The sequence below is a fragment of the Cherax quadricarinatus genome, chromosome 95, assembly GCF_038502225.1.
Source record: "Cherax quadricarinatus isolate ZL_2023a chromosome 95, ASM3850222v1, whole genome shotgun sequence".
NCBI classification, from domain to species: domain Eukaryota; kingdom Metazoa; phylum Arthropoda; class Malacostraca; order Decapoda; family Parastacidae; genus Cherax; species Cherax quadricarinatus.
Genome location: NC_091386.1, coordinates 662,579 through 678,921, shown reverse-complemented (window position 1 = coordinate 678,921; position 16,343 = coordinate 662,579). Strand labels below are relative to the sequence as shown.

General features: G+C 44.7%; 1 protein-coding gene across 10 annotated transcripts in view; it reads right to left on the bottom strand.

Annotated features, from left to right (window-relative positions):
• Positions 1 to 16,343, bottom strand: part of gpp (DOT1 like histone lysine methyltransferase grappa) — a 409,864-nt gene that overhangs the window by 111,248 nt on the left and 282,273 nt on the right. For all 10 annotated transcript variants that reach the window (XR_011394677.1, XM_070104816.1, XM_053798787.2 and 7 more), the window contains exons 3-4: positions 10,226 to 10,300; positions 9,121 to 9,184 (exon numbers count right to left, since the gene is read on the bottom strand). Coding sequence is in view for 9 of the 10 variants with exons in the window: in XM_070104816.1 (XP_069960917.1) it covers positions 9,121 to 9,184; positions 10,226 to 10,300 (139 nt within the window). In the remaining variant the exon portion in view is untranslated. The remainder of the gene's footprint in view (positions 1 to 9,120; positions 9,185 to 10,225; positions 10,301 to 16,343) is intronic.

Genomic DNA, 16,343 nt, shown 5'->3' with positions numbered 1-16,343 from the left:
GAGAGAGAGAGAGAGAGAGAGAGAGAGAGAAACCGACCTTGGCGACAAGTAGTGCGTGTGAACCTAACGAAGCAGCTACCACTGCCATCCCTCTTACTGCCACCATCACTGCCACCACCACTACCATCACTGCCACCAGTCTGAATAAATGAAGACTGGGTATAATTAAAAACCGCTGTATTAGTGAAACGCTGTAAAGCGGGGCCTGTCTGTATACAGCCAGTGGGCCACATCTGATGGTGAAATATATGATGAGCGCCGCACGGTGTTGCTGACACTGTAGTATGGAAGCTACATAAATTTATGTCATGCGAGGGCCGCATCCACCACCTAGAAGGTCCACATGCGGCCTGCGTGCCGCAGGTTGGGGAACTATGGACTGTATATCATTACTGTGATGGCAGAAGTAACGTAGTAAGAGGAGACTAGAGTGTGTACGTGGCTTGAATATTGTCAATCATGGTGGTTGGTGGTCCCAGTCAAGGCTTTGTTATGGTTCATGGCTGTGGCAGGAGGAGGTACCCAGGGCTGGGTAGGCCGCTGCTGCTGCCTTACCCAGGGAGGGAGACATTGTAGGTCGTGGGAACTAGTCTCCCCCCCCCCTTTTCTCTCTCCCCTCTCTCTCCAGCCCTTCCCTCACCCCACTGTTTCCTCCGCCTCCCTCCTAACTCCCTAGTAACTGTCTCTCATAGTATCATACAGTAAAATAAACCACGGAACGGGTGGGGTTTGAACCCATGGCGACTGAGTCGTAAAACTCCAGACCAGTTTCAAAACCCACCCGTTCCGCGGTTTGTTTACAATAAATAATGTTAGGTAAGACACATATGCAACAGTTAGGTATCTTTATTTCGAAACGTTTCGCCTATACAGTAGGCTTTTTCAGTCGAGTACAGAAAAGTTGATAGAAGCAGAAGATACTTGAAGACGATGTAATCAGTCCATCAAGTATCTTCTGCTTCTATCAACTTTTCTGTACTCGACTGAAGAAGCCTACTGTGTAGGCGAAACGTTTCGAAATAAAGATACCTAACTGTTACACATGTGTCTTACCTAACAACCTGTCGGTATTTTATACCATTTTAATGTTCACAATAAATAATAATCTTTATTTCTACCAGTAGATGGTACAACTTATACAGACCATAGCTCACAACAGTGACATACTATATAGAAAGTTCCTGGTTATGTAGAGCATTTCCCACAACTTAGGTTAATTTTGTCCCCAGGATGCCACCCACACCCGTCCACTAACACCCAGGTACCTACTTACTGTCTTACAGCAGGAGTAAGGAAACACGCCCAACGTTTCCACCCAGTACCGGGAATCGAACCAAGGACATTCATGTGTGAGCTGAAAGCACCACCAACTGATTTCTTGAGAGACAATAGGAAAAATTCACACTGTGGTGCAACTAAATTATAAAAAATACAATAGTTTTCCCTGTGAGAAGGTAAATACTGTGAAAAAAAATAATGTATAGTTTCTTGTTTTAGCTTAGTTTGCCTCTAATGAAGACGACTTGATTCAGCTGGGCGAGACGAGAGGTTTCGAAGTCTAAGCTTCTTCAGTCGAAATGCAGAGGAGACAGCGGTAGTAGTAAAGATGTTAAGTGATCAGTCCCTCAGTCTAAGGGAAAACACCATAAGTGTCCGGGGCCCAAGACTGTTCAACAGCCTCCCATCAAGCATTAGGGGAATTGTCAATAAACCCCTGGCTGCCTTCAAGACCCCTGGTTGCCTTCAAGACCCCTGGCTGCCTTCAAGACCCCTGGCTGTCTTCAAGACCCCTGGCTGCCTTCAAGACCCCTGGCTGCCTTCAAGACCCCTGGCTGCCTTCAAGACCCCTGGCTGCCTTCAAGACCCCTGGCTGCCTTCAAGAGAGAGCTGGACAGATACCTAAAGTCAGTGCCGGATCAGCCGGGCTGTGGCTCGTACGTTGGACTGCGTGCGGCCAGCAGTAACAGCCTAGTTGATCAGGCCCTGATCCATCGGGAGGCCTGGTCATGGACCGGGCCGCGGGGGCGTTGATCCCCGGAATAACCTCCAGACTTCGACTAAATCAGCCCCCCGCAGCCCGGTCCCAGACCAGGACTGACCTGATAGATCAAGCTGTTTGGAGCCCGCCTCCCGCAGTCCAACATATGAACCACAACCCTGCTATGTCACAGATATATCAGCCATGACACACACAAGTCAGCTATGTCACATATGGGAGTCATGACACAGATATAGCAGCCACAGATACGTCAGCTACGTCACAGATATGGCAGCCATGACACACAGACGTCAGCTACGTCACAGATATGGCAGCCATGACACACAGACGTCAGCTACGTCACAGATATGGCAGCCATGACACACAGACGTCAGCTACGTCACAGATATGGCAGCCATGACACACAGACGTCAGCTACGATACAGGTGCCTTAAGAATTACAACGCATCGTTTTTTATGAAGAAGAATCATGTGTGAACCACAGTTTTGTACCTGTTTATTGCAGTTGTATATGTTTAGTGTCGTAGTGTTTTGTGAGGCTGGGTTGTGGCTACGCGTGCGTCCCTACACTGTGTGTGTGTGTGTGTGTGTGTGTGTGTGTGTGTGTGTGTGTGTGTGTGTGTGTGTGTGTGTGTGTGTGTGTGTGTGTGTGTGTGTGTGTGTGTGTACTCACCTAGTTGAGGTTGCGGGGGGTCGAGTCCGAGCTCCTGGCCCCGCCTCTTCACTGATCGCTACTAGGTCACTCTCCCTGAGCCGTGAGCTTTATCATACCTCTGCTTAAAGCTATGTATGGATCCTGCCTCCACTACATCGCTTCCCAAACTATTCCACTTACTGACTACTCTGTGGCTGAAGAAATACTTCCTAACATCCCTGTGATTCATCTGTCTTCAGCTTCCAACTGTGTCCCCTTGTTACTGTGTCCAATCTCTGGAACATCCTGTCTTTGTCCACCTTGTCAATTCCTCTCAGTATTTTGTATGTCGTTATCATGTCCCCCCTATCTCTCCTGTCCTCCAGTGTCGTCAGGTTGATTTCCCTTAACCTCTCCTCGTAGGACATACCTCTTAGCTCTGGGACTAGTCTTGTTGCAAACCTTTGCACTTTCTCTAGTTTCTTCACGTGCTTGGCTAGGTGTGGGTTCCAAACTGGTGCCGCATACTCCAATATGGGCCTAACGTACACGGTGTACAGGGTCCTGAATGATTCCTTATTAAGATGTCGGAATGCTGTTCTGAGGTTTGCTAGGCGCCCATATGCTGCAGCAGTTATTTGGTTGATGTGCGCTTCAGGAGATGTGCCTGGTGTTATACTCACCCCAAGATCTTTTTCCTTGAGTGAGGTTTGTAGTCTCTGACCCCCTAGACTGTACTCCATCTGCGGCCTTCTTTGCCCTTCCCCAATCTTCATGACTTTGCACTTGGTGGGATTGAACTCCAGGAGCCAATTGCTGGACCAGGTCTGCAGCCTGTCCAGATCCCTTTGTAGTTCTGCCTGGTCTTCGATCGAGTGAATTCTTCTCATCAACTTCACGTCATCTGCAAACAGGGACACCTCAGAGTCTATTCCTTCCGTCATGTCGTTCACAAATACCAGAAACAGCACTGGTCCTAGGACTGACCCCTGCGGGACCCCGCTGGTCACAGGTGCCCACTCTGACACCTCGCCACGTACCATGACTCGCTGCTGTCTTCTTGACAAGTATTCCCTGATCCATTGTAGTGCCTTCCCTGTTATCCCTGCTTGGTACTCCAGTTTTTGCACCAATCTCTTGTGTGGAACTGTGTCAAACGCCTTCTTGCAGTCCAAGAAAATGCAATCCACCCACCCCTCTCTCTCTTGTCTTACTGCTGTCACCATGTCATAGAACTCCAGTAGGTTTGTGACACAGGATTTCCCGTCCCTGAAACCATGTTGGCTGCTGTTGATGAGATCGTTCCTTTCTAGGTGTTCCACCACTCTTCTCCTGATAATCTTCTCCATGATTTTGCATACTATACATGTCAGTGACACTGGTCTGTAGTTTAATGCTTCATGTCTGTCTCCTTTTTTAAAGATTGGGACTACATTTGCTGTCTTCCATGCCTCAGGCAATCTCCCTGTTTCGATAGATGTATTGAATATTGTTGTTAGGGGTACACATAGCGCCTCTGCTCTGTGTGTGTGTGTGTGTGTGTGTGTGTGTGTGTGTGTGTGTGTGTGTGTGTGTGTGTGTGTGTGTACACTCAGAGTTGACTATTGTAGCTGACGTTAGGTAAGATTCGTCAGGAAACAGGACGAGTGTTTCTTGACGCGGGTTTAAGTCATACGATGACTCACCATTGTAGCTTTTTGGTCATCTGACCGAGACCTTCCGCTGGCATACCCCTCCACCCCTTCAAAAATTAGGGTAATATGAGGTCTATTTTAGGTATGAAGGTATTACTGACTAGTGAAAACATTTCCAACTATTAACTAGTCCAGTGTCTCAACCTTCTACAGTGTCACCTTCCATTCTACTGCTGGTACTAGTTTACTTATAAACCTCTGGACTTTGTACTCGTGGAGTATATATTTTGTGGAGTATATATTTTGTGGAGTATATATTTTGTGGAGTACATATTTTGTGGAGTATATATTTTGTGGAGTATATATTTTGTGGAGTATATATTTTGTGGAGTACATATTTTGTGGAGTATATATTTTGTGGAGTATATATTTTGTGGAGTATATATTTTGTGGAGTATATATTTTGTGGAGTATATATTTTGTGGAGTATATATTTTGTGGAGTATATATTTCGTGGAGTATATATTTTGTGGAGTATATATTTTGTGGAGTATATATTTTGTGGAGTATATATTTCGTGGAGTATATATTTTGTGGAGTATATATTTTGTGGAGTATATATTTTGTGGAGTATATATTTTGTGGAGTATATATTTCGTGGAGTATATATTTTGTGGAGTATATATTTTGTGGAGTATATATTTTGTGGAGTATATATTTTGTGGAGTATATATTTTGTGGAGTATATATTTTGTGGAGTATATATTTCGTGGAGTATATATTTTGTGGAGTATATATTTTGTGGAGTATATATTTTGTGGAGTATATATTTTGTGGAGTATATATTTTGTGGAGTCTATATTTTTCAGGTGAGCTGGTACTTATGTGTTTAACGTTTAGCATACTGAAGGCTGCTGTACCGAGTATACTGACAGTCTTGTATACACTGTCCACCTTGTACGATTTACGTCACAAACAAATTCACAGTAACAACTTCCTAATTATTTTTACACACACACCTGCGTGCGGCCAGCAGTAACAGCCTGGTTGATCAGGCCCTGATCCATCGGGAGGCCTGGTCATGGACCGGGCCGCGGGGGCGTTGATCCCCGGAATAACCTCCAGGTAACCTCCAGGTAACCTACCTTGAAGTTTTTAAAATTTCCACTTGTGTCGTATTGGAGGTATTGGTGGTGGTGTTAATGGTAGTGGTGGTGGTAGTGGTAGTTGTGGGTGAGGTGGTGGTAGTTGTGGTAGTGTGAATGGGTTTATGGGGTATTGTTTAGGGGTATGTGGACACTTTTATGATAAGTGTGACCAACCCTGGTTAGTTATACCTTCCTTAACTTAGTTATACCTTCCTTTAACTTATAATAACCATCTTTACCATCCGTCCATCCTTGTCTCTCCCCCTCTCTCTACATCCCACCCTTTCGCATCCTCTCTCTCTCTCTCTCTCTCTCTCTCTCTCTCTCTCTCCGTCCCTCCCTCCCTCCCTCTCTCTCTACATCCCTCCTTCCCTCTCCCTTCCTGTCTCTCCTTCCCTGCCTCTATCCCTCCCTGATATGGTTTACATCTCCGTACGTTGGACTGCGTGCGGCCAGCAGTAACAGCCTAGTTGATCAGGCCCTGATCCATCGGGAGGCCTGGTCATGGACCGGGCCGCGGGGGCGTTGATCCCCGGAATAACCTCCAGGAGTACAGTATGTTGTGGCACAGCTTTCCACTGTGGCCGCCTCTTGACAATCTGTTCATTATTACTTTGGCTTCTATCTATTGGTTGGAAAGTTAAATAACCATCTATCTACTTTTCAAATTATTCATTTAACAATTATTTTGTGTGCATACTACATACTACATCTGCATTCTGTCTGTCCTCCAGTTCATCCATGACCATATCATGGTGGTCCAGTAGTTGTGAGCGGCAGGAGTGACCATTCAAGACCATGTCATGGTGGTCCAGTAGTTGTGAGAGGCAGGAGTGACCATCCATGACCATATCATGGTGGTCCAGTAGTTGTGAGCGGCAGGAGTGACCATCCATGACCATGTCATAGTGGTCCAGTAGTTGTGAGCGGCAGGAGTGACCATTCAAGACCATGTTATAGTGGTCCAGTAGTTGTGAGAGGCAGGAGTGACCATCCATGACCATATCATGGTGGTCCAGTAGTTGTGAGAGGCAGGAGTGACCATCCAAGACCATGCCATAGTGGTCCAGTAGTTGTGAGCGGCAGGAGTGACCATTCAAGACCATGTTATAGTGGTCCAGTAGTTGTGAGAGGCAGGAGTGACCATCCAAGACCATGTCATAGTGGTCCAGTAGTTGTGAGAGGCAGGAGTGACCATCCAAGACCATGTCATAGTGGTCCAGTAGTTGTGAGAGGCAGGAGTGACCATCCAAGACCATGTCATAGTGGTCCAGTAGTTGTGAGAGAGGCAGGAGTGACCATCCAAGACCATGTCATAGTGGTCCAGTAGTTGTGAGCGGCAGGAGTGACCATTCAAGACCATGTTATAGTGGTCCAGTAGTTGTGAGAGGCAGGAGTGACCATCCAAGACCATGTCATAGTGGTCCAGTAGTTGTGAGAGGCAGGAGTGACCATCCAAGACCATGTCATAGTGGTCCAGTAGTTGTGAGAGGCAAGAGTGACCATCCAAGACCATGTCATAGTGGTCCAGTAGTTGTGAGAGGCAGGAGTGACCATCCAAGACCATGTCATAGTGGTCCGTAGTTGTCAGAGGTAGGAACGACCTGCTCTAAATCCACGCTGCCCTGGATTGTGCAACTGTTGGGAATCCAAATGGTTAGCGATCTTGTTTCTTACAACTCTTTCAAAGATTTTTATAATGTGGGAGGTTAGAGATATCCGTCTATAATTCTTTGTTACTGCTTTAAGAGGTGTATATTCTTACACTGTACTGGCTTGATGAAGCTGCGCCAGCGATACTCATATCTACTTTACCTTAACATAGGTCAGTAATTATACCAATATTGAGAGAGGGAGAGACAGAGAGAGTTGGTTCCCTGATCCGTTCTCTGGCACGATCAATACAGCTCTGGCACTCTACCAGCCACCTGCCCCCCCCCACCCCACCACAAACACACTAACAGTAGACAGAAGAACATAGGAATGCAGCAGCATTACACAGACCTAGTGTTTCATGCTAGGCACAGGATTATAGTCATGGGGAACACTAAACCTCATTCTAGACACAGCCTCCTCAGTGTACACAAGCACTCTTGTGTACACTTGTACACATTTATTAAAGACAATGTTTGTCCACAAATGACTATCAGTCTAACACAATAAACAAAACATATTAAATAATAGAAAGTAGGTGTGAGGTGAGGCAGGTGGTATAGGTGACCAGTAGCAGGTGTGAGGTGAGGCAGGTGGTATAGGTGACCAGTAGCAGGTGTGAGGTGAGGCAGGTGGTATAGGTGACCAGTAGCAGGTGTGAGGTGAGGCAGGTGGTATAGGTGACCAGTAGCAGGTGTGAGGTGAGGCAGGTGGTATAGGTGACCAGTAGCAGGTGTGAGGTGAGGCAGGTGGTATAGGTGACCAGTAGCAGGTGTGAGGTGAGGCAGGTGGTATAGGTGACCAGTAGCAGGTGTGAGGCGAGGCAGGTGGTATAGGTGACCAGTAGCAGGTGTGAGGTGACAGATGATTTGTCACCTACAGTGTCCACTGCTTAATACCAAGTTTCACTTCGTCTTAACACTGTGGACGCCACTCGTGGCCAAAATTTGTTATGGACAAGTGTGCAGAGTTGTAGACAAGTGTCCTTGTCCAGAGTATAAGTGCCACCATAACACAACCACATACTCCTCGATAATTCTCCCACTGGAAGGAAGGCGGAGTAGGGGTCGGCCTAGGAAAGGTTGGAGGGAGGGGGTAAAGGAGGTTTTGTGTGCGAGGGGCTTGGACTTCCAGCAGGCATGCGTGAGCATGTTTGATAGGAGTGAATGGAGACGAATGGTTTGTAATACTTGATGTGCTGTTGGAGTGTGAGCAAAGTAACATTTATGAAGGGGTTCAGGGAAACCGGCAGGCCGGACTTGAGTCCTGGAGATGGGAAGTACAGTGCCTGCACTCTGAAGGAGGGGTGTTAATGTTGCAGTTTAAAAACTGTAGTGTAAAGCACCCTTCTGGCAAGACAGTGATGGAGTGAATGATGGTGAAAGTTTTTATTTTTCGGGCCACCCTGCCTTGGTGGGAATCGGCCAGTGTGATAACAAAAATAAAAATAACTAATATATTACCTTCAATGACACTACTTGGCACATTATCCCACTCATCAACAACACTCTTGTCAAACTAATACTTTCCTAAATGATCTACCTGAATCCATTGTTTCCAGTTCTTGGTAGAATATCCTCACTTCCCTCTTCATATATTTTATCCCCGTCTTTCACTTACATGTTTCAATCACGTCTTCCCTGATTCCAGGTCTTTCAAGAGAGTGAAGGTTGGATTTCGTATCTTCTAATGAAGTATCATTTACACAATGGATTGATTTGATCCTTCTCTGTATATTCTCTCATGTATTTATGTATATTCTGAAGTATGGAGACCGGAAGTGAGCTGCATAATCCACGTGAGGTTATAATGATACAGAGAACTGGTGTTTTGTTGGTGACTTTCTAGGGTTATTATACCTCCACAACCAGCATGAGGTCACTGTTTGACCACTCTGTTATCCAGGCTGCTTGTGGCATCATACTGTACTACAAGGTCGTAGTAGTCACCACAGAGGGAAGGTAACAACTAGGAGGAGGAAAGGTGGCAGTGTCAACACAAGTGGTAGGGAAGGAGTAAGAGATCAAGACAGGAAGGATAACAAGTACTCACCAGTTGGAGGACGGAGTCAATGGCTCGGTTGTACTTGTCACACAGCTGCCGCATACTCTCGTAGCTGTCAACACATGTGTGTGTGTGTCAGTACATTATTTATACACACCTCTTAACACATTAAAACATACCTAACACTACCTACACTCTATTATATACTATTCTACACCCTCCCCCACCCTCATTTATGAAAGTCAAGACACATGTGCAACATCTGGGTATCTTTATTGTAGACGTTTCGCCATCCAGTGACTTTATCAATACAGATTCTAGGACATAGCTTGAAGACAGTAGAACTATATACAAAAGATTAGGAAATCAGTCCCTCAGTCTTGGAGTTGATGTGAAGAGCACCGTAGTTGTGGAGGTTCTGGAACACAGACAAGGAGGCTGGCGGTTATATAGGCGTCAGGAATCTTGGTTCAGAAGACATTTACACGACCTTCTTCACGGCTACTACAACAACTACTACAACTAACCCATCACATAGGGTACGACCTACTTCCACTGGGAATCCCGTCTACCAGTGACTATGCCCTCGTCTGCTACCCGTCCCTACCTTCCTGACACCTATATAAGCGCCAGCCTCCTTGTCTGTGTTCCAGAACCTCCACAACTACGGTGCTCTTCACATCAACTCCAAGGCTGAGGGACTGATTTCCTAATCTTTTGTATATAGTTCTACTGCCTTCAAGTTATGTCCTAGAATCTGTATTGATAAAGTCACTGGATGGCGAAACGTCTACAATAAAGATACCGAGATGTTGCACACGTGTCTTAACTTTCATCATGTCGGAATTGTATACCTTTCTTGCACATACATGTATACTTGGCTACACTTACAACCTCAAACCTTCAGGTTATACTTTTACCATATACTATCTTACACTCTCCTACATACATATATAATAACCAATCCACGCAGTACAATAAACACAGGCAGCAGCTGCCTGTGTTTACAGTACAAACAAATACTGAGTTCGTTCTACCTTATCTGGGGTGCACTTGTACACCCCAGATTTATATACCCTCTTAGTCCTCCTGTTCTGCACTATGGTATCTAAACAGTCAATAACACCCTGGATGAAGAGATGTAAATACTGACCTTCTGGTGTCGTAGTCAGAGAGAATATTAACCTCCATGGCTCGTTTAAGTTCAGGGACATCTTCACACACCCATCTGTAAATACACGTAACATATATTAATATAAAATATACAGCAAGAAATAAGTGGTGATAAAGAGATAATGAAAGGAGACTCCAAACGTGGTACATGATAGTGATGGACCTGGTACTTGTATGGAACACGTGGTACATGATAGTGATGGACCTGGTACTTGTATGGAACACGTGGTACATGATAGTGATGGACCTGGTACTTGTATGGAACACGTGGTACATGATAGTGAAGGACCTGGTACTTGTATGGAACACGTGGTACATGATAGTGATGGACCTGGTACTTGTATGGAACACGTGGTACATGATAGTGATGGACCTGGTACTTGTATGGAACACGTGGTACATGATAGTGATGGACCTGGTACTTGTATGGAACACGTGGTACATGATAGTGATGGACCTGGTACTTGTATGGAACACGTGGTACATGATAGTGAAGGACCTGGTACTTGTATGGAACACGTGGTACATGATACTGAAGGACCTGGTACTTGTATGGAACACGTGGTACATGATAGTGAAGGACCTGGTACTTGTATGGAACACGTGGCACATGATAGTGATGGACCTGGTACTTGTATGGAACACGTGGTACATGATAGTGATGGACCTGGTACTTGTATGGAACACGTGGTACATGATAGTGAAGGACCTGGTACTTGTATGGAACACGTGGTACATGATAGTGATGGACCTGGTACTTGTATGGAACACGTGGTACATGATAGTGATGGACCTGGTACTTGTATGGAACACGTGGTACATGATAGTGATGGACCTGGTACTTGTATGGAACACGTGGTACATGATAGTGATGGACCTGGTACTTGTATGGAACACGTGGTACATGATAGTGAAGGACCTGGTACTTGTATGGAACACGTGGTACATGATACTGAAGGACCTGGTACTTGTATGGAACACGTGGTACATGATAGTGATGGACCTGGTACTTGTATGGAACACGTGGTACATGATAGTGATGGACCTGGTACTAGTATGGAACACGTAATTCATGAGGGTAGTGATAGGTCTGGTACTAGTATGGACCACATGGTTCATGAGAGCAGTACTGGACCAACACTAACATGGATCATGACTCCAGTCACTGTTTATTTAAAATACATAAGAATAAGTAAGATTACGGAGATACATTTACATACACATTAATACAAATATCATACACAGTCTAACATGTGTAAATTATCCACCAAAATAACCCCAACAAAGTTAGTCAAAGTGACTTATTGTATCGTTAACGTGGACTGGGTAAGAACACACACGTAGACTCTTAAGTACGTATATTACACGGAATATTGATGGTGGCCTGGTGGTTAACGCTCTCGCTTCACACGGCGAGGGCCTGGGTTCGATTCCCAGCCAGAGTAGAAACATTGGACGTGTTTCTTTCCACCTGTTGTCTATGTTCCCCATCAGTAAAATGGGTACCTGGGTGCTAGTCGACTGGTGTGGGTCGCATCCTGGGACACTGACCTAATTTGCCCGACATGCGGTGCATAACAAGGGACTTTCTATATAGTAGTATGTCATTGTTGTCAGCTAGGACTGTATGCCTTGTACATGTACTTGTAGTAAATAAACATATTATTATTATTATTATTATTATTATTATTATTATTATTATTATTATTATATATGGGAAGCGCCAAGCCTGACCTGCCGCCTGTCTAACGCCTCAACCTGGACTGACTCCCCAGTGCCTCAGAGGGTGAGCGGTCTTTTAATTATGCTAGGTCAGCTGTAACACTGAATAACAGTCAGTGATTCACGCAGGAGCAGAGGATCAGTGCTAGGTCAGCTGTAACAGTGAATAACAGTCAGTGATTCATGCAGGAGCAGACGATCAGTGCTAGGTCAGCTGTAACAGTGAATAACAGTCAGTGATTCACGCAGGAGCAGACGATCAGTGCTAGGTCAGCTGTAACAGTGAATAACAGTGATTCATGCAGGAGCAGATCAGTGCTAGGTCAGCTGTAACAGTGAATAACAGTCAGTGATTCACGCAGGAGCAGAGGATCAGTGCTAGGTCAGCTGTAACAGTGAATAACAGTCAGTGATTCACGCAGGAGCAGACGATCAATGCTAGGTCAGCTGTAACAGTGAATAACAGTCAGTGATTCACGCAGGAGCAGACGATCAGTGCTAGGTCAGCTGTAACAGTGAATAACAGTCAGTGATTCACGCAGGAGCAGACGATCAGTGCTAGGTCAGCTGTAACAGTGAATAACAGTCAGTGATTCATGCAGGAGCAGATCAGTGCTAGGTCAGCTGTAACAGTGAATAACAGTCAGTGATTCATGCAGGAGCAGAGGATCAGTGCTAGGCCAGCTGTAACAGTGAATAACAGTCAGTGATTCACGCAGGAGCAGACGATCAGTGCTAGGTCAGCTGTAACAGTGAATAACAGTCAGTGATTCACGCAGGAGCAGAGGATCAGTGCTAGGTCAGCTGTAACAGTGAATAACAGTCAGTGATTCACGCAGGAGCAGAGGATCAGTGCTAGGCCAGCTGTAACAGTGAATAACAGTCAGTGATTCACGCAGGAGCAGACGATCAGTGCTAGGTCAGCTGTAACAGTGAATAACAGTCAGTGATTCACGCAGGAGCAGACGATCAGTGCTAGGTCAGCTGTAACAGTGAATAACAGTCAGTGATTCACGCAGGAGCAGACAATCAGTGCTAGGTCAGCTGTAACAGTGAATAACAGTCAGTGATTCATGCAGGAGCAGAAGATCAGTGCTAGGTCACCTGTAACAGTGAATAACAGTCAGTGATTCACGCAGGAGCAGAGGATCAGTGCTAGGCCAGCTGTAACAGTGAATAACAGTCAGTGATTCACGCAGGAGCAGACGATCAGTGCTAGGTCAGCTGTAACAGTGAATAACAGTCAGTGATTCACGCAGGAGCAGAGGATCAGTGCTAGGTCAGCTGTAACAGTGAATAACAGTCAGTGATTCACGCAGGAGCAGAGGATCAGTGCTAGGCCAGCTGTAACAGTGAATAACAGTCAGTGATTCACGCAGGAGCAGACGATCAGTGCTAGGTCAGCTGTAACAGTGAATAACAGTCAGTGATTCACGCAGGAGCAGACGATCAGTGCTAGGTCAGCTGTAACAGTGAATAACAGTCAGTGATTCACGCAGGAGCAGACGATCAGTGCTAGGTCAGCTGTAACAGTGAATAACAGTCAGTGATTCACGCAGGAGCAGACGATCAGTGCTAGGTCAGCTGTAACAGTGAATAACAGTCAGTGATTCACGCAGGAGCAGACGATCAGTGCTAGGTCAGCTGTAACAGTGAATAACAGTCAGTGATTCACGCAGGAGCGGACGATCAGTGCTAGGTCAGCTGTAACAGTGAATAACAGTCAGTGATTCACGCAGGAGCAGACGATCAGTGCTAGGTCAGCTGTAACAGTGAATAACAGTCAGTGATTCATGCAGGAGCAGAAGATCAGTGCTAGGTCAGCTGTAACAGTGAATAACAGTCAGTGATTCACGCAGGAGCAGAGGATCAGTGCTAGGTCAGCTGTAACAGTGAATAACAGTCAGTGATTCACGCAGGAGCAGACGATCAGTGACGGTCGGTGTATGAGTCATTACTACTGGTTACTGGTAACTGGTACTACTGAGATTACCAGTGTGGTACTTGTAATATTACCAGTGTGGTGCTTGTAATATTACCAGTGGTGCTTGAAATATTACCAGTGTGGTGTCTGTAATATTACCAGCGCGGTGCTTGTAATATTACCAGTGTGGTGCTTGTAATATTACCAGTGGTGCTTGTAATATTACCAGTGTGGTGCTTGTAATATTACCAGTGTGGTGCTTGTAATATTACCAGTGTGATGCTTGTAATATTACCAGTGTGGTGCTTGTAATATTACCAGTGCGGTGCTTGTAATATTACCAGTGTGGTGCTTGTAATATTACCAGTGGTGCTTGTAATATTACCAGTGCGGTGCTTGTAATATTACCAGTGTGGTGCTTGTAATATTACCAGTGGTGCTTGTAATATTACCAGTGTGGTGCTTGTAATATTACCAGTGTGGTGCTTGTAATATTACCAGTGGTGCTTGTAATATTACCAGTGTGGTGCTTGTAATATTACCAGTGTGGTGCTTGTAATATTACCAGTGTGGTGCTTGTAATATTACCAGTGTGGTGCCTGTAATATTACCAGTGCGGTGCTTGTAATATTACCAGTGTGGTGCTTGTAATATTACCAGTGGTGCTTGTAATATTACCAGTGTGGTGCTTGTAATATTACCAGTGTGGTGCTTGTAATATTACCAGTGTGGTGCTTGTAATATTACCAGTGTGATGCTTGTAATATTACCAGTGTGATGCTTGTAATATTACCAGTGTGGTGCTTGTAATAATACCAGTGTGGTGCTTGTAATATTACCAGTGTGGTGCTTGTAATATTACCAGTGTGGTGCTTGTAATATTACCAGTGGTGCTTGTAATATTACCAGTGTGGTGCTTGTAATATTACCAGTGTGGTGCTTGTAATATTACCAGTGTGGTGCTTGTAATATTACCAGTGTGGTGCTTGTAATATTATCAGTGTGGTGCTTGTAATATTACCAGTGTGGTGCTTGTAATATTACCAGTGTGGTGCTTGTAATATTACCAGTGTGGTGCTTGTAATATTACCAGTGTGGTGCTTGTAATATTACATTACCAGTGTGGTACTTGTAATATTACCAGTGTGGTGCTTGTAATATTACCAGTGGTGCTTGTAATATTACCAGTGTGGTGTCTTGTAATATTACCAGTGTGGTGCTTGTAATATTACCAGTGTGGTGCTTGTAATATTACCAGTGGTGCTTGTAATATTACCAGTGTGGTGCTTGTAATATTACCAGTGGTGCTTGTAATATTACCAGTGCGGTGCTTGTAATATTACCAGTGTGGTGCTTGTAATATTACCAGTGGTGCTTGTAATATTACCAGTGCGGTGCTTGTAATATTACCAGTGTGGTGCTTGTAATATTACCAGTGGTGCTTGTAATATTACCAGTGTGGTGCTTGTAATATTACCAGTGTGGTGCTTGTAATATTACCAGTGTGATGCTTGTAATATTACCAGTGTGGTGCTTGTAATATTACCAGTGCGGTGCTTGTAATATTACCAGTGTGGTGCTTGTAATATTACCAGTGGTGCTTGTAATATTACCAGTGCGGTGCTTGTAATATTACCAGTGTGGTGCTTGTAATATTACCAGTGTGTGCTTGTAATATTACCAGTGTGGTGCTTGTACCAGTGGTTCTTGTAATATTACCAGTGTGGTGCTTGTAATATTACCAGTGTGGTGCTTGTAATATTACCAGTGTGGTGCTTGTAATATTACCAGTGTGGTGCTTGTAATATTACCAGTGTGGTGCTTGTAATATTACCAGTGTGGTGCTTGTAATATTACCAGTGTGGTGCTTGTAATATTACCAGTGTGGTGCTTGTAATATTACCAGTGTGATGCTTGTAATATTACCAGTGTGGTGCTTGTAATATTACCAGTGTGGTGCTTGTAATATTACCAGTGTGGTGCTTGTAATATTACCAGTGTGGTGCTTGTAATATTACCAGTGTGGTGCTTGTAATATTACCAGTGTGGTGCTTGTAATATTACCAGTGTGGTGCTTGTAATATTACCAGTGTGGTGCTTGTAATATTACCAGTGTGGTGCTTGTAATATTACCAGTGTGGTGCTTGTAATATTACCAGTGTGGTGCTTGTAATATTACCAGTGGTGCTTGTAATATTACCAGTGTGGTGCTTGTAATATTACCAGTGTGGTGCTTGTAATATTACCAGTGTGGTGCTTGTAATATTACCAGTGTGGTGCTTGTAATATTACCAGTGTGGTGCTTGTAATATTACCAGTGTGGTGCTTGTAATATTACCAGTGTGGTGCTTGTAATATTACCAGTGTGGTGCTTGTAATATTACCAGTGTGGTGCTTGTAATATTACCAGTGTGGTGCTTGTAATATTACCAGTGTGGTGCTTGTAATATTA